Source organism: Ipomoea nil, unplaced genomic scaffold (assembly GCF_001879475.1).
Source record: "Ipomoea nil cultivar Tokyo-kokei standard unplaced genomic scaffold, Asagao_1.1 scaffold3384, whole genome shotgun sequence".
Lineage (NCBI taxonomy): Eukaryota > Viridiplantae > Streptophyta > Magnoliopsida > Solanales > Convolvulaceae > Ipomoea > Ipomoea nil.
Window position 1 is genome coordinate 1,445,229 of NW_017619812.1, and position 19,055 is coordinate 1,464,283.

General features: G+C 35.2%; 1 protein-coding gene across 1 annotated transcript; it reads right to left on the minus strand.

The window, feature by feature from the left end:
* Window positions 1-3,629: 3,629 nt before the first annotated feature.
* On the minus strand, window positions 3,630-15,943 carry LOC109170979. Its single transcript, XM_019320112.1, has 17 exons — window positions 15,838-15,943; window positions 15,653-15,749; window positions 15,441-15,568; window positions 15,250-15,336; window positions 15,042-15,100; window positions 13,716-13,997; window positions 13,380-13,616; window positions 13,143-13,334; window positions 12,612-12,864; window positions 10,581-10,667; window positions 9,238-9,363; window positions 8,253-8,405; window positions 7,702-8,143; window positions 6,679-7,604; window positions 6,405-6,584; window positions 5,368-6,171; window positions 3,630-5,290 (listed from the first exon to the last, which is right to left on the minus strand). The coding sequence occupies exons 1-17, from the start codon at window positions 15,941-15,943 to the stop codon at window positions 3,630-3,632; spliced, it is 5,820 nt and encodes a 1,939-aa protein (XP_019175657.1).
* Between the last annotated feature and the right edge of the window lie 3,112 nt (window positions 15,944-19,055).

Sequence of the window (19,055 nt, forward strand, 5' to 3'; positions counted from 1 at the left end):
AAGCCTCCAATTTTATCAATGCATGATGTTATAAAAGAAAGACTATGTATTTTATTGTTCTCACATACACAGCTCACTGATGTACTCGATCTACTGCTCTTCATCAGGATATTCATGCAATCATGCACCTATTTATATACACACTACATTAGCCTAAGCCTCTAGTCCAACTAATAATCAACCCCTTCAGCTACTAGTTTTCTTCAACTAATATTTATAACTAACATTCTACTAACACTTCCTTTCAAAAAAAAAAAAAAAAAAAAAACATAACATTCTACTAACACTCCTCCTTAAGTTAGAGCATAAATATTAATCATGCCCAACTTATTACACAAATAACTAACTCGGGTCCCCGAGTTGTTCTCCGGTCTTCACAAATTCAGTGGAGATTAACCCTTGTCGTATCTTTTCACGAACGAGGTGGCAGTCGATCTTTATGTGTTTAGTTCGTTTATGAAATACCAGATTTGATGCAATATGAATTAAGAACAACTTGATTATCACACCATAGTTTTGCAGGAATCAGAGTGTTGAAACCAGACTCATTCAAGAGATTATTTATCCACATCACTTCACACGTTGTTTGTGTCATTGCTATATATTCAGACCTGCACTCGAATGAGAAACCACAAGCTGCTTTTTACTCTTCAACGAAATCAAATTTCCTCCAAAGAAAACACAATATCCGGTTGTTGATGTACGATCTTCTTTAGATCATGTCCAATCAACATCGGTGAAACACTCAATCTTAGTGTAACCATGATTCTTATACAGAATTCCATGTCCTGGGGCTCCCTTCAAGTAACTCAAGATATGCTCTACAACTACCCAATGCTCAACAGTTGGGGATGTCATGTACTGGCTCAAAACAATCACTAGCCTGGGAATGCAGTATTTAAACGAGTTACTATCAAGTAGTTTAGCTTCCCAACTAATCTCATATACCTCTTAGGATCTTCAAACAATTCCCCTTCCTTTGATGGTTGCAAGCTTGGTATCATGGGAGTATTGCATGGTTTAGTACCCAATTTTCCTATATCAGAGAGTAAGTCAATTACATATTTTCGTTGAGATAGTAATATACTTGTTTTACTCCTCATAACTTCAATCCCCAGGAAGTACTTCAGTGGTCTCAAATCTTTTGTTTGAAATTGACTATTAAGAAATGACTTGAGAGATGAAATCCCTTATGTGTCACTCCCTTTAATGACTAAATCTGATCACTCCATGTTTTACAAGTGGTCCAAAACACATTTCATCTGGTTAGTGGTCTACGTGGATGATATTGTACCTTTCACCATCTCAAAGCTCTCAACCGCTTGACTGAATTTCCCAAACCATGCACGTGGACTTGTTTAAACCCATATAGCGATTGATGAAGTCGACATACTTTTCCCGACTCCCCCTGAGCAACAAACACAGATGGTTGCTCCATGTACACTTTTTTATGAAAATCTCCATGCAAGAAAACATTCTTGATATCAAGATGATGTAGAGGCCAATCATGAATGACATGCATTGAAATGAGTAACTTGACAGAAGTAAGCTTAGCCACATGAGAAAAAGTTTCAAAATAATCAACTCCATAAGTTTGGGGATATCCCTTAGCCACAAGATGGGCTTCAATTGAGCAACAGATCCATAAGAATTTACCTTGACTGTAAACACTCGTTTAGCCGTTTACAACCAATAGGCCTTTTACCTGCAGGCATAACAACCAACTCCAAAGTACCGTTATGACCCAAAGCATTCATTTCTTTAATTATGGCATTTTGCCACCTAGGATGGGACAAAGCTTCGTTAACAATTTTAGGAATAGAAATAGAATCGTCTCTGGTATTTTACACGGCCGCCGCCTCCGTGAAGCAAGCGGATCGGAGGCGGCGTCCGATCGTCTTCCCCTGCTGTTATTTCCACCGCAGACAGTGTCCGCCTTCATTGTCTTCTCTGTCTTCACCGTTTTCTCCTTCATCTCCATCGCTACCGGTCGTTACTCCCTTATTTAAGTTATTTTCACACTATTGTTTCCCTTTGCTTTGTTTTATTGGTTTAATTTTGTTTGCAGTTTCTGTGTTTTTCTTCTTGTTGTTTTGACAAGTTTCTTCCTCTCGTTTACTTGGCGAGTTCTTTTTCATAAAACGTGAAACGATAAAAAAAACTAGTCATGGCGTATGTGAATCTTATCCTGGGTGACAACCATGACAATAAAAAAGAGACTCCTCTATGGAGATATTGTCAATGGATAGAAGAATGGAAATATATATATACTTAGGTGATATTGTCAATGAATAGAAGAATGGAAATATATACTTAGGTGGTGTACAAGACTATTCAACTAGTGTCAGTCTTGAGTGGCAATTTATATCCTACACCACGGTGCGCGTTGCACTATGCGCCCAGATGCAAAACGACGTCGTTTTAATTTTATTTTTTTTTGAAATTTCCCGCCCCAGTGAATGCCAGTAGTTTTTTCTTTTAAAAAAAAATCCGATGTTCAAGAATGTACATAATGTTATACTAGAATACACATAATTGTATACATGAATGTACATAATTATATAACAAAATATACATACTCTTTTTAAAAGATAATACATATAATCTAACATAATACATAATAAACATAAACTTTTAACATAATACACATCAACTATTAACATAATACACACAAATTTTCTGATTCGGATGTACATAATTGTATAAAAAGAATGTACATAACTGTATAAAAAATGTACATAACTGTATGAACCAATACACATAACTGTATGAACAAATACACATAACTGTGTGAACAAATACACATAATCTCAGCAACTTCCTACCGCGCCTCCCAAAACGACGTCGTTTTGGGAGGCGCGCGGCGCACAGTGCTATGTGCGCCGTGGTATAGGGTATAACGATTGGTCTTGAGTACGTTTGGCCAAATCATTAAAGAAGTTGTAAATTCATCCAAAGAATTCAGCTTCAAATTTGTGAAACAATGCGAATCAAGTTTTTTGTAGCATCACTGTAAATAATGTTTGACCATTTCAATGATCTTTATTATAAACGTTTCAGCATATAATTAATGAATTAGCTTCTTTATTTTCAAAAAAAAAAAATAATAATAATAGAATCAATCCTTTCAAAGAAAAAAAAAAAAGAAATAGAATCAATGAAAGCAATGGAAGAATATGTGACAGATGATATCCGATTACGAGCCTGGGAAAATGGAAAATTGCTAACAAATTTGAAATGGGTGTTGCTATTTGCACCTCCTTTTGACTAAAATGGGGTATAAAATACATTGAAAATTTAAAAAGGTGAAAATTACAATAAATACATAGGTGGTGCAAATAGCGTAATGGATGGTCAAAATGCTATTTGCACCCCCTTATTCAAACCACATTTATTAGATTTAAATAATAACTAGTATTTGACCCGTGCAGCACGGTATGTAAATTAAAAAGTATTAATTGTGTGTATATTATGTTACAAATTGTGTGAACTAATGCAGTCAAAATTTATAACATATAAATGAAATATGATTGGGATAGATGGATATTAAGTCCTAGAAAAGAGAACAGTACGAAAATAGATCAAATAGTTGCAAGGTCATGGAACTAAGAAAAGAGAACTTTACAAAATTACAAATTATTAAAAACTTCATGATATACAACATTAGTGGTTGATGTAGTAGTTGAACTTGGGTCTTTGACTATCAATATTTTGAGACCGTCAGGATTGTTAACCCGAGATACAGCTACGTACAACTGACCGTGTACAAAAACCGGTTTCTTTAGTATTAAACCAACATGAGACAACGTTTGTCCTTGACTTTTGTTAATGGTCATTGCATATGAAAGCATAATTGGAAATTGCCTTCGTTGAAATTTGAACGGCAATCTTGGATCAGAGGGTGACATTGACATTCGAGGGATCAACACTTTTGTACCTTTGTTAGGTCCAGACAGAATCTCGCCTTCAATAACATGGTCTGCTAGTTTTGTGATTATCAACCGAGTCCCATTGCACAAACCAAGAGAATGGTCAATATTTCTCATTAACATTACCGGTGAACCTATTTTCAAAGTCAATGTATGATTTGGTAGACCTGAAACCCTAATGCTATTTAGAAATTCCGGTGTGTGTACATCTCCAAATATACCGTTGTCGCCGTCGGCTTTGCAAACTGCGTCTGAACTAAAGTACGACCTGCTTTCGGCATTATGCAACTCAGTCATATAGTCATTTACTGCATTGACCACATCGAGCGTTGGTGCTAATATAGCACGACCTAGCAGATGCTCGGGGTCAGTGTTTCCATTTGCAAACATAGGAAATGTACTGTGCACAAATGTTTTAATATCGTCCGCTCCGGATGACAATAACATGTGTTTTGGAATTTCAACCTCTGCGTAACCATCATTCCGCCCACCCAACTTTCCATCACCGACATTAGCAATCCAATCGGCAAATTCTTGTAATGCCTGCCGATTTCCACCGTTGGGTACCGAACTTAGTCTTAAGTTTTGTGTCAACCTTAAAACTTTGCAACTATCCCATAGGTATGATGAATTTATGGCTGAAGAAACAATATCTTGCCGTGTACCTTTTGGAACTACCGGGAGAATTTGGCGGAAATCTCCACCCAAAACCATAGTTTTACCACTAAACGTCTTCAATTCACTACACGGGTCTACAAAACGCAATAAATCCCTCATAGTTCGGTCTAATGCTTCAAAACAATGTTTGTGCATCATGGGAGCTTCATCCCATATTATCAAACTCGTCTTTATCAACAATTCAGCCAGGTCGCTACCTTGTTTAATGTTACAGGTTGAGTCTTCATTTATTGCAATAGGTATTGCAAATCTTGAGTGAGCAGTTCGGCCACCTGGTAACAACAGAGAAGCTATGCCACTTGATGCCACATTTAAAACGATCTGACCTTTGCATCGGATTGCAGCTGACAACGCTCTCCACAAGAAAGTCTTTCCTGTTCCACCGTAGCCATAAACAAAAAATAAACCACCTTTACCGTCTGCAATGTCTTTTATAACCGTATGATAGATGACACTTTGTTCTTCGGTTAGTTTGGCAGAAAGCACTTCAGCATCTTCTTTCAACTGCTCGCAATTGTAACTTAACTCTTCAAAAACCAGCCTATTCTGAAACAACATTGAATGTTCAGTGCTGGGTATTGGCATTGGAGGATAGTCTTTTAAAGACTTATTTTGTTGACCCAATAGGTTTTCCAATTCGAACAATGCAAAGTTCTTTTTCTCTTCCTCTGTTAAGACCAAATCTGTTACGATGGCAACAGTCAGATAGTTATCGATATAACTTAAGATATTTTATTGTATCAAACAAAATGTACATTACCTGGTTGATTTAATATTCTTCTTTGGTAGTGTTGAGCATCTTCAGACAAATGTTTCCACACTTGATTCCAGACATTTTCGGGCCTAATAATGGATGAGGATGTTAGTAAGACAACAAATAGCTTCCTTAATGAATATGCAGTTGACCAGTAGCTTGCTTCATTTATAGCATCAATGTATTCTTTATCATCGTCTAACAATCCATGAGCATAACATGCATCTCTAAACGTTAAGTACTCAACACCATTAACTGTCCTAATATCTTGGAAGCTTTTTGGACCGCGGACTATGTTCAATAGACACCTTAAATAATAAATTTCTCCTGAAGCGGGTGGTACATAGAATATCCGACCAATTGAGAAACCCTTCTTTCTTGGATGCCATTCACGGATGTCCTTTTTCCACACAAATTTGGTAGGCATCTCAATGTAAGTTAATAAGCTCGCTTCTTTAAACTTCTGGTTCGCTACAAACCATGCATTAAACATACTTTGCCCAACGGTGTCTCTGTTCAAGACATGATCAATGGTATCATCGTCTTGGAACACGACTGATTGGCAGTCAGGCAAGTGAAAGCTTAGTCGCTCAACTGGTGGAGTCCTGTACTGAACTTCAAAACTAAACAACCTCCATGCTGCCTCGCACGCAGAGATGTACCTACAGTCATAGTACATGTTTATTTCATCCACCATCTCATTACCACCTTCATCCATTGCAGTCTTATAAAACTCAGCCGTTACACGGTCGTTACCCTTGTTGACATACTTGAATAGGTACTTGATTGACCTAGATTGGTTACACCACTCTACATTAATGTGGGCTTTGTATTTCAAGAGCAAGTACCGATTATGTGGTACAACATACCTATTGTCCAAATCTATTCCATTTTTTTTATTGTCCTCTTATCATCCCTTCTTCGATGCAACGGGTAACCATCCTGGTCAAAATGGGATGCATCAATATATCTTTTTGGAAAATGTTTCGAACACTTTCCATTTACCATGCACGGTGAATTGCTCCTGGCAACACCACACGGACCGTGAACCATGAATTCTTCGACAGCTTTGTAATACTCAACGTCAATCAAATTGTCTGGGATCTCGGCAGAAATGATCGTGTCCATAAAAGCAGGATTGGCAAAGCAGCTCGTCCCTTGTAGGAACAGTAATATGTGAGCGTGTGGAAGACCGCGTTTCTGAAACTCAATTGTGTATATCACTGTTGCATACAGAATTATGTTGTGTGAGTTATAAAATTTTTATTGATAATTAATGTATATAAAAAAGCATTTATAAGAATATGCGGGGCGCACCTGCCCTTACCGGACCAAACAGTTGGCCATATTTTATTTCTTTTATTAAGCAATCTAGCTTCATCTTAAAAACTCTGCAAACAATGTCCGGACGATCTTCAGCTTTCAAATTTCTTTTCTCCAAAAAGCGTTGAATCTCCGGCCATTTAGGATTACATGTAAAGGTAATAAACAGATTTGGATAACCTATAGATCTGCAAATTGCCATGGCGTCTTGGTAGTTCTGTATCATGTATCTTGCTCCTCCCGTGAAACTTGAAGGTAATATTATTCTTTTACCTTGCGAGCTAGGTTGAACTTCACCTCGTGTTAACGCATCAGAAAGACCTTTGTACACCTCACATCTCAAAGCTTTTTGATTTGACCGAATATATAGCAACCTCGAAGATTCAACCATAGTGTACGCATCAACCAAGAATTGTTGGAATAACCTTTTAGCGTACATTATAGTTGAAATCTCATTTGATCTTTCGTGAACACAGAACGCGAAGTATTCTCTTTGTGAAACACTCTTTCTTGCAAAATTTTGTTTCGTACCATGTGTTGCAAAATGTATGTCTTCCCTAAAACCATCCTCTCCATATGGAAATAAAAGCGGGTATTGCAATGGTAGATACGCTGGGTTTAATTCACTTATTCGTTTCAGCATCCCCGATCTAGACTCGACGACAATATCACGTTCGCCCATGCCAGGGTCTAGATCTCCAACAATGAGAGCAGCAACCTCGGAAGTAGTTGGTAGCACATACGTTCTAGCATCTTTAGACCTCTTCCCTATTAATCTCATTCTAATTTCACTTGTAGGATTAGATTCCATAAATGACTTGGCCATTCTGAATGACTTAACCAAAACATTGTGCTCATCTAGGTCTTGCTTAATGTCATGAACTACATCAAGATGAAATGCAAAACCATTGTTTTCCGTCCTAAACAAATAAAAAAATATAATATAAGATTATAATATAAGATTATTATCATTAAAAAATGACAGGCCAAAGAGTTGATTAACAGGGACTATTATACCTGAAAAAGTTGGATCGATTTTGTATCTCATTCTCTGTATCGTGAATGTATAACTGTGCAAATTTTGGTTGAGTGCCAATAGCAGGCAATAAACTTCCAATCCGATGGAAATTCTGACCATTTATACGGAATATAGGAGGTGATGTTCCGTTGTTAATAGTTCTATCAATTTTTCCACCCATTGACGTGAAGCAAAACATGTTGTTATAGGACCTTATATTCTTCAAAAAACATTTGTTTTTCTCACTTGATGTAAAGAATAGATCAAACAACTTTTGAGGAGGCCTTGTCATCAATGGCAACTTTATCTTACCATTCACACAACATCCGGAGTATTTAGGCCTGTCACATGACCTTGAATTGCTAGACCGTTCATTGTACCAAAAAAATGCATTACAATGCTCGCACAAATACTCTGGATCACCACTATCAAAATAATAGTCTACAAAAAAAAATACTGTGATATTAGTTCACGGGGAAAAACAATAATATAGTTCATTTTAGTCCAAAGATAGTATGTCTTCGTTGGGCATCGTTTAATACGAACTCACCATTTTTTGAGGGCACATTGTCATGCAATTGTTCAACAACTTCGTGAAAATCTGATATCAAATTTCGACAATGCTTGATGGGTTCAGTCTCTGGCTCTACCACGATTATTTGCATGTTGTTGTCATTTGTAACACAACAATTACTTTCAAATCCTACAGAAACGATTATAGAATATATTACATTCTAATTTAATATTGACTATGCAATAACCAATTGCTCCTCATAATATATTGATACCTAATTGCGAATCTGGACTTCGATTTAGGTCGAAGCAACGATGTGTACAATTGGATGTAGTTGGTTTGTCGCGGTCACCATTAACTGTACCGCAAATTGCTTTAATTACAAAAAAATTGTAGAACGACTTGTTAGACGATTAAGTATTACATTTGACTACAAAATAAATTTATACTAATCTTATAACACGGGTACTTGTTGAGATCATTACTATTTGATATGTTACTTAATGGCATTCTACTACTAAAAACTGGCGATGACGTAGTCTGTATTGGTGTTCGTCCAGGAGAAGGCGCTGTGAATTAAGGTAGGACAGATTATAATGACGTAGCATTTACCGCAAATGAGTATAGGTTATATACTAAATTTCAACTTCATTACCGTGCGAGCCTGGTGATCTATTTAAGTCAAACGAATGATTATGGCGCTTGGTCCGCGGCGATTTATCAAGGTCCACGGTAGATCGAGTCAAATTTGCTATAATTATAGAGCAGTGGTAAAACACACACGTTAGAATACTAATTGTCCAATTTGATTGTTAGATAGTTTCTTTACAAAATTATTTGTAATATTGGTTTAGCTAATTACTATTTGATATGTTGCTTAACGGCATTCTGCAACTAAAATCCGGCATTGGGGTATTCCGTATTGTCGTTCGAACCGCAGTGTCACCTGTCAATTGCAATGACAATTAATATTAACAAAACTCCATTAATGGAGTTAATTGTTGCTAATGAAAACACTTACCATTGGTAAGAATACTTAAAGGCGTACTTAACGAACTTTGAAAAACGTCAATTAGCGGTGTACCAATTTTCGTATTCTTGTTAGATTCAAACGACGGCATGTACGTTTCCCCATTGACAGTGTTGTCTGTTCAAAAAAAACAATGTTATCAGTACACATTTATTATTTGGTGTACCATTTTTGTTAATCATACATAGATCAAGTTTAATTATTCAATCATAGTATGTCAACAACCACGTTATTATATTGTATAATGTTTATTATAATGTTAAAGTACTAAAACAAATTTATTATATAATCATAGCTTAATTACCTAAATATTGACATAACATTTATCAGTATAATGATAGTAATAATAATGATTTGTATTATTATAATAAAATAATAACAATAGTAAACTGATAATATAACGCTCTTCCCTAACACTATAATAGTAATTAAAATAACTATTAATTACCAACCATTATAGTAAACAATTGAGTATAGGAATTTGTAATACATAAACAATTAAACTTATAATAATAAACAATTAAACATAAACAATTAAACAATTGAGTACCTTGCTAATAATAATAATAATAATAATAATAATAATAATAATAATAATAATAATAATAATTAATATATATATGACATAAACATCACAGATGGCCTGAGACGGTGATGTTAACAGTTGTCCTTCCCTTTCCTACACACCTAGCCTTCATCCTCATCTAAGCTCATCTCACCCATCCCAGTCTCGGTCCTCTCACCACAAATGGAGTTCTTAACTCCCGTTTAGGGTTCGATGAGGAACTTTTAACCGAACTATACTATGGATTCGCGATGATGATGATCTTACTGTGAAGTATGTTCAATACTCCCAATCTGAGTGTTAACCCCATAGTCAAAACCCCAATTCAGAGATATCATGGTCTATCGACCGCCATATGAACCCTATACTTCGCCGGCTTTCATGGATAGAGGGAGATCGAAGGTTGGTGGTTAGTAATGTGTGATGTTCAACGATGGACCAAGGCAGAAATGGGTGTTCTCCTACACGATTTCTAGATTTTATACCAAGTTGGGTAACAATTTCTAACCCTATCTCTTCTAATTTTTCAGATCTAAGTATGGTGACTATATATCTATCTAAAATGGCAGTTTATAGAACTAATTTTTAGAAATCATCTTCGTGTATACTGAAATTTGTTTATCAACACATCTATTCACTGTAATTTAATTGATGCCATTAATTTTGGGGGTCAAGAACACATGCACATAGTTTATATGGTTTGAGCTAGTTTTTAGGGGTATACTCGAACACAAAAATGCTCTACTAATTTGACAGTTTCTAGTATTACCTGGATTGTTGTTGTTCTGCTTCCGCTTTGCTCCAATTGTGGTTGAAGTTGTAATTTTCTTCATGTGTTCGTCTGGCACTGAATTGGCTAAATTCAAGTTTTGTTTAGGTAGTGGTTAAGAGAGAATAAGAATACTTGTGTGTTGATTATATAGTAGTAGAGCATTCCCATTCAAGATTGGTAGACAACATTGGAAAATGGTGAATATAAATCAAGTTCGAATACTAAAAGTTTTATTTGTGCTACTTAATGCAGTGATATTATTACACTTTCCTTCTCATAATTACATTGATTAATCAAATTATTTTGAAATATAATAAGGTACTGATTAAGCTATTTTTCAGGTATCTTGAATATGAAAAGACCTGTGGTTGTGAAAATGTTGTGACACGTTTTCACTAAGTAAGTACCAATGGTATCCAGTTTGGTACTTACAGTTGCTTAGCAAGGCTCAAAGATAAGTGTTAAGTCTACCCAATGGTGTATAATCTAATTTGATATAGATTGTTAGTTACCGAGTTTGTCATTATTGCATTGTTTGTAACTTATATTTTTTTATACTACCTTGATCTAGACATCACATGTGGAATCTGTATGACAACATGTACTTTCATCTTAAGGCATTTGAGGAGGCTTCAGATATACAAAGTTGGTGTCAATACATGGTAAGTGCCTAATCAGCCATTAGTCCCTGACAATGTACATTCTAATTACCTGCTTATCTCTATATATACATTTGTATGTCACATGCTGGAAATTTAATAATTGTTGACTAAAATGCAGGCAAGATGCAACAGAATCTCTGGTGGTTCCAAGGATTTTGAAGAGAGTTTATATTGCAAATTGTTTTCAACATATTTGTGGCCCTAATGACTTCTTAAGCTGCACGATGTCAATTCGAACTGAACTTGCATACAAAAAGATAAGTGTTAATAGACAAATTAGCATTCACTATAATTCAATAGTAAGAATTGTGATGTATATTTTGATATCCATTATACTATGCTTGCACTTACCATGTATTGACACCAACTTTGTATATCTGATTACCTGCTTATCTCTATATATACATTTGTATGTCACATGCTGGAAATTTAATAATTGTTGACTAAAATGCAGGCAAGATGCAACAGAATCTCTGGTGGTTCCAAGGATTTTGAAGAGAGTTTATATTGCAAATTGTTTTCAACATATCTGTGGCCCTAATGACTTCTTAAGCTGCACGATGTCAATTCGAACTGAACTTGCATACAAAAAGATAAGTGTTAATAGACAAATTAGCATTCACTATAATTCAATAGTAAGAATTGTGATGTATATTTTGATATCCATTATACTATGCTTGCTGAACTCAACTTAAATCAATTTGTCTATTTACTTAATAGAGTATTAGTGTTCTCAGGTTCCTAATTTCATGTTTACTGAAAATATTAGCCAGATAACCATGTGATCTGTTTTTTTTTTTTTTTTTTTTTTTTTTCCGTTATGTTAGGATTATTGAAATAATGATCATGCTTAAATCAATTTGTCTATTTACTTAATAGAGTATTAGTGTTCTCATGTTCCTAATTTCAGGTTTACTGAAAATATTACGCAGATGTTCATGTGATTTGTTTTTCGTTATGTTAGGATTATTGTAATAACTATATGATTAAGTTATATTACATTTTTAATCAAAATGGTGTTTTTGATTCCATTCTAACATGAATTGTGTCTTAATAATTGATCAAACTTAAAACAGTTTTAGTAGTAACAAAGACGTTAAGCCATTAATATTGATGGAAGTGATGGAAGTGCTTTTATTTAGGATTAAATAAAAAAAATAATAGTTCATATTTACAGTGTTTAAATTTTTAGGAATAGAACATGTAAAATTATATGTAATCACTAAGATTTAGATTACATTTATCTTAATAAACTGTATACCTTAACTTAAAATAACAATGTATAACCACAATTTAATCTGCATGCTAAAAACCAAAAAAAAAATTAGATTAATTTTGGAAGTAATGTTTTACATTAACAAATTACAGATGAAACTATATCCGTATGCTATACTATCTGCTTTGTCTTTTTCCATCATGTGATGTTCATCTTCTTTTGCTTTATGTGAGATCAAATCGGCATTGTCTTTTCCCTTCATGTGATGATCATCTTCTTTTGCTTTCTGTGTCAACAAATCTGCATTGTCTTTTTCCATCACGTTATGTTCAACTTCTTTTGTTTCATGTTGAATCACTTCTGCATTGTCTTTTTCCATCATGTGATTGAAGAAAATCTGCTCCTGGTTTATGTGGAATAACAGTCCTCTTTAGTACCTACAAAAAATTAAACAAAAACATTTTCCAGAAGGGATAAAACAATTGCCTTAGAAATAACATGATTTAAAAACCATCTTCAATCAGGAGCATTCATAAAACCAAAATAATCCCAGTGTCCAATGTTTGAATCCACCACAACTGTGTCCTCATAAAAGCATTCATAAAGTCAAAAAAAAAAGTTCAATAGAGCACATCCCACTCATTCTACTCATAACAAATCTGCTTATTTTTCAATTTTGACCACAGCTTCCTTGCTTTTTTTAGAACTTTGTGTGCTTGAAAATTCATCAATGAGGGATCTCTTGACTGTTCCATTCTCTAAGGTGTTCTCTGCATTCAGCCTCTGTGCAACAACTTGTAGAGGACTTTCGGCTTCATTTGCTTGGTCATTTTCCTTAAAAATCGAGAGTTGAAACTGTAAGTACTTATAAATCTGCATTTATAAAGTAATTAGTATAAATTGTAAACCCAATTATACCTCTAGACCCCATAGATCCTCATCTGTAAGCTCCAACTCCAACTTTGAACTTAGATCCCTGTCCCTAACTCCAATTAGCTCTGGTGCATGCTTTTCTACGATCTTTTCATCAGTGATGATCCTCATAACAGGGAAAGCATTGAGGTAGTTTTGGAATTGTTCTTTGCGAACAGCAATTCGAAAGAGCAGATTCAATCCAATCAGAGTCTCAAGCTCCTTAGGTATCCCCTTTCGGCCCTGCAAATAATTAATTTATTTTTTAAAGATTGTGTACATAGGAAATTTATACAATTTGTATATTAGTTAACACTTGGTATAGTAAACAACATTTAGTACCTTAGTATGGGTAGAATTCAAATCATCTGCGCTAACACCAAGTAGATCAAGGCACTCCCTGTCCCATAGGAGGAAAGGAGCATTCCCATCCAAGTCCACCACCCTAACTTTAACCCTGTACCTCAAGGTTCCATCGCCCCAATTCCTGTCACAGGTACTACACCACAGCCACTTTCCTTTCATTTTCAGCTTTTTGTTGCAAGCCTTTGTTCTACACGAAGCATAGTACCACTCAGGATCATCAATGAACACAATCCTTGCTGCCACCCAAAAATCACCAAACTGCACACACACATTTAGAAAGGTAAACATTTACAGAATTAGAAAGGTACATTAGGCTAAGTTTACTTTAGGGTTTAGTGTTTGTGAATGTTTGAGATGCATAATATCTATCACTTGATCTATTTTTGCAAACACAAAATAAAACATACTGTGTTTATATAACTAAGAGAGATTATTTTGTGTATGCAGGTTTGGGTGAAACACAGAGTATGTGTTGGATAATAATAACAACAAAACTGTCATGGGATGTGTTCATGCTATTTACTAACTGAGATAAGTAAATTAAATAGACTCTGTAATTTGTTAAAATAATAACTGTGAATGACTTATATTGAGACTCTTGTGTTCTGTGTTGTTATATTTGTAACTCTTGTATTTTGTGCTATTATATTTGTAACTAATGGCAAATATTAAATGTGCAGGTTAGATAGCACTCACTGTGCATATTTGAGATGAATACAGAGCATGGATGAGAAAAACATATAACAATGGTCATCTATATAGAGTGAGTACATATATATTTAATCAAATAGGTAATGATCCAATGGTAATGATTAAAATTAATAATCTCTTGTTTGTGCAGGTTTGGGTCACAAACAAAATATGAGTTGCATAACCGTACTCACAGCTATTTCAAAGCTATTAGTCAAGCATTTGGTTTACTGAATGAGCTAAGCACCCAAAAACTAATTATCTAATTTGTTACTGTATTAACTTTTAATGAGTATTAATGGGATGCTAAGTTCTTTTTTTAACTGTCATTGTGCAGGTTAATGATGCCTACAGAGCATGGTCTGCACAATATTAGTCTACATGAGTAAAGACTATCTACTTACTCAATCAGGTAAGAAACCAAAAAACATTTCAGAGTATTAGTCTATTAACTTTTAATTTTTAAAATAATTTTTTTTCCAAATCTCATGCATATTATTAAATGCAGATTACAAATGAAGCAGTTGGCATTGATATCTCCAGAGATTATAGTAATAGAGATCATAGTATATCTACTAAGGTAATAACTAAAATGTTTTAAATAAATATTACCTCCTTGTCTCTGTATATTTCACTGATAGTACGGACCTCAATATCACCAGATAGGGAAACTGAATAGGAGCTACATTCCTTAAAACTTGATTGCGAAATAATACTTCGCATTAGAGTCTGTTCATGGCTGATACTGTGAAAAAAAAAAAAAAAAAAAAAACACTAAGACTTAGGTACCAATCTAATAGGTAGTGCAATAAAGACTAACATTTTCTGAACTCCTCAAATGGTGGAGATTCCTGGTTGAACAGCAGTTGTGTTACATCATAGGAGCTACAAAGCTTAACATCCCCACCTTTAGAAATTATGGTAGTAAACATTAGACAATCCATTATTGGTAAATGTGGACAAATATATATATATAACTTAGCAAGAAACTAAAACTTTAAATTTACTTACTTTTTAAACACACCCTAGCCCTAAAAAATTGGATCAACACCAATAATGCCTCTTGTGTGGTAGAATTGTAGAATGCCTCGATCTTGCTTACGTGTTCGTCCCACAAAGTACACATCAATTGTATACCACTGCAAAATGTTAGATAAGAGATTAGAAGAACAGAAAATCTAAAAATAGAGTAGAAATAGAATGAAACGAATAAAAAAAAATACTCAGTGTCTTCAATGGTGAAGTCAATCAGTCTGGAGTTCTTCCCATTAATCAGTTTCTCTTGTGGGCAGTGAATCTCAATCACTCGACCAATCACATCTACAGAATAGTGCATTATTAGAGTACAAATTAATAGTAACAATATCAATTAATTAGAAAATTAGAAAATAAGAGAGCAAATGATTACCAAAGAGTTGTTTCTCATCAAGGCCTTCATTAGATTTGATCTCTCTAAATGACTTCAGACGATACATTTTCATCGGAAATTTTGCATTCTTTAAATCCTTGACCATAGTCTGATAATTGAATTTTATCATGTACTTTTGTGGACTGGTCTTGTATGAATAAAAATTGGTGATAACACAAAAATTCTTTATAGCGTAAACTGAACCCTCAGAAAAATAGCTTAGGTACTTTTCCACATATTCTTTGGGTACATGAGCATGAAGGAAGGAACCCTATAAAATCAATAGGAACTGTCTAAATATATATCATAAATAGGAACTGTAAAAACTGAAACCTGTGACTTAAACCTGTTGATGTATCTCTCTATATATATATATATATATTTGTAAATAGCATTTACCTCTTCATCATGAAAAACTATTTCTTTTGATCTAATCTTCGTGTGATCATTTCTCTCAGGAATCTGATATGCTCTCACCACCCGTAGCCTAAGAGCCTGCCTGGTGTTCATTGGGGATATTTGGCTCGCAAGGATAAACATCTTCTTGTAGGTCTGAAGAAGAATGAGAGTGACCGGTGCAGCTTTTGTGTGAAATAACGAAAGGTCTGAAGAAGAATGAGAATGACAGTAGAATATTTTGTGTTGTATATGTGTTGTATATATAAGGTCTGATGACCTTTCGTACTATTTCCTTAGAAATTAATACCTAGAGAATATGTATGGGTTAGTGGGCTCAATGTTCCATATGGGGAAGTGATGGAATTAAATACATTCTCTAATCCCATTGGATTAGAGAGTGATCTACCGTAGATATTTTTAAAAATGTAGGTTTTCTATAAAGTTTACCTATTACACTGCACAAACCTTTCGTGTTCTGATGCAAATAGCATAAATATTTCGACTATGCCAAAACGACGCCGTTGCTGTTGAGCGGGAGTTTTTTGCTCCTATTATTTTGCTTTAATATATATAGAGATTAATTAATTCAAAATTTAATTCATTAAAAAAAAAAAAAAAAAAAAAAAAAAAAAAAAAAACTCCCCGGTCACCTTCTCCGGTGAGAAGGCAGCCCAGTGGGTTGCCTTCTCACCGGAGAAGGCGACCCACTGGGCTGCCTTCTCACCGGAGAAGGTGACGCTAAGTTTTTTTTTTTTTTTAAATTAATAATTTAATTATAAAAAATATATATAAAATAAATATTAGTCTTTTGATCACATTAAATAATGCGGTGTAAATAGCATTTTGTAGTTAGCACCACCTATAAAGTAGTTTGACCTATTATGTAGGTGGTGCAAATAGTAAAAAGAGGGGTGTGAATAGAATTTCCTTTTGAAATATTAAATTAAATTTTGAAAATTGAACAGTTCACTGCACAACTAAATGCAATAATTTCCACGAATTTTATTGTCAAAAAGACATAGTTTTGGTTTGAGCAAGAATTCACAACAAATTTTATTGGTCAAATTTACGGGTTTTATTATTGATGGATATATTGGAAATGGCCCAATAATAATAGAGACTCGGGGTCCAGGATGTTACACGAGCAGTCCAAGAAGACTCTCAAGCTCGGAGCCTGCCTACGGACGAGAATGATGGGCCTTGACTTAGCCTCATGGCCCACCGCATGGGCCTTAACTTAGTCTTTTAGCCCATCGTGCAATTAGCGAGTTAGTTAGGGTTATTTTGTATAAATAGGCATGTGTTTGTCCTATTATGGGGACACCTTCTACCTTTTGTCCTAAACTACTACTTGTGATAGCATTACACCTCTGTAATAGCACTTTATACACAATTAATCGTTCAATTATATACTTGTTACATTTATTCGAGTTAATTAAGTCGAACCCCCGGTTTAATTAATTCCATCATTGGTGCTCTCAACATATATACTTGTTACATTTATTCGAGTTAATTAAGTCGGACCCCCGGTTTAATTAATTCCATCATTGGTGCTCTTGTTGAGAGCGGCTGTACAAGCTCGAGCGCTCTCCTTATTCAACATATTTCTACAAAACCAACCTTCAAACAATGGCAAGATCAGATCCCATTTCAATAGCCCTTCTCAGCCGCAACCATAAAACCAGTGCCGGACACGGCCACATTTTTTACGGCCGGAGCATTTTCTTTTGTGATCAGGAGGAACACAATTTGAAATCCATAATGCATACTTCTGTTCGAGAGCCCTAGTCTGTATAAAATTTATGACATCCATATGTACGTGTGACAATGGTGTTTGGCCTAAAAAGCTTGAAATTTTTGTATGTGGGTCCATCTATAATATTTAGCAAGAAGAGATATATCATATATATGCATGCATGTGTATACATATAGACAACTGCACATTGCATTATTCAAAGATCATCCGTTTCCAGATTGTCTTTTCATCAGAATTTTTGAAGGTGGTTCATTCGCGATTGATTTTAGATTCAAGGATTTGACATCGAAGGATCGAGTTTCGATCTGATTAGGCATTACCTATTTGGAATCGAACCGAAGGGGCTTCATCTCCACATTGCATTCCTCCTGACCCCATCTCGCAATTTCGTCTGCTAGCTTCCTCCCCGTCTCCAAACCAGACTAGCTTAGTCTTAATTACAGCAAGCCATGGCGTTCTTGGAAGAGGAATTTCGCATCATATTATAAGATTTCCAGGTGAGGTGACGTTGCCGCCGGTTCCCCGGCCTAGTATTAAAAAATGCATGCCATCGTCATCAATTCCAAGCGTGATGACCGCGATCGTTGAGAGATGGAGGGATCACCGCGAGAAGAGGATTATCAACTGTATCTGCCGGAGTTCGTTGCGAGAATGAACGCTTTTTCAATGAGGCAGATGAAAAAATTGGATTACGAGAAAATCAACATGGAGGATATAAATTAACGAAGACGGGTTGAGATTCTCAAGAGGGAGCTAATTGATCACGAAATGGGTGAGACTACTGTGAGAGTAGCGAAAATCTGCTCCAAAATTCTCGTTCTTTGGAGAAATTAAGGGTAGCTCGCTGAGACTGTCTTCTCTGATTATTGATTTCCCAAACCTCTTCAGCAATCTCGATCTTCGTCGGCGCAGTCGCCAACGAGAAGCTCTTCAGATCAAATTCCCCGACATGTGTGAAACAATCCGAGATCTAATCCCAGCGACCCCGAGCACGAGATCAAGTCGGGGATACCCGCCATTAGAGACAAGATTGGGGAAGCCTCCTTGAACATTTTTCCGCGAT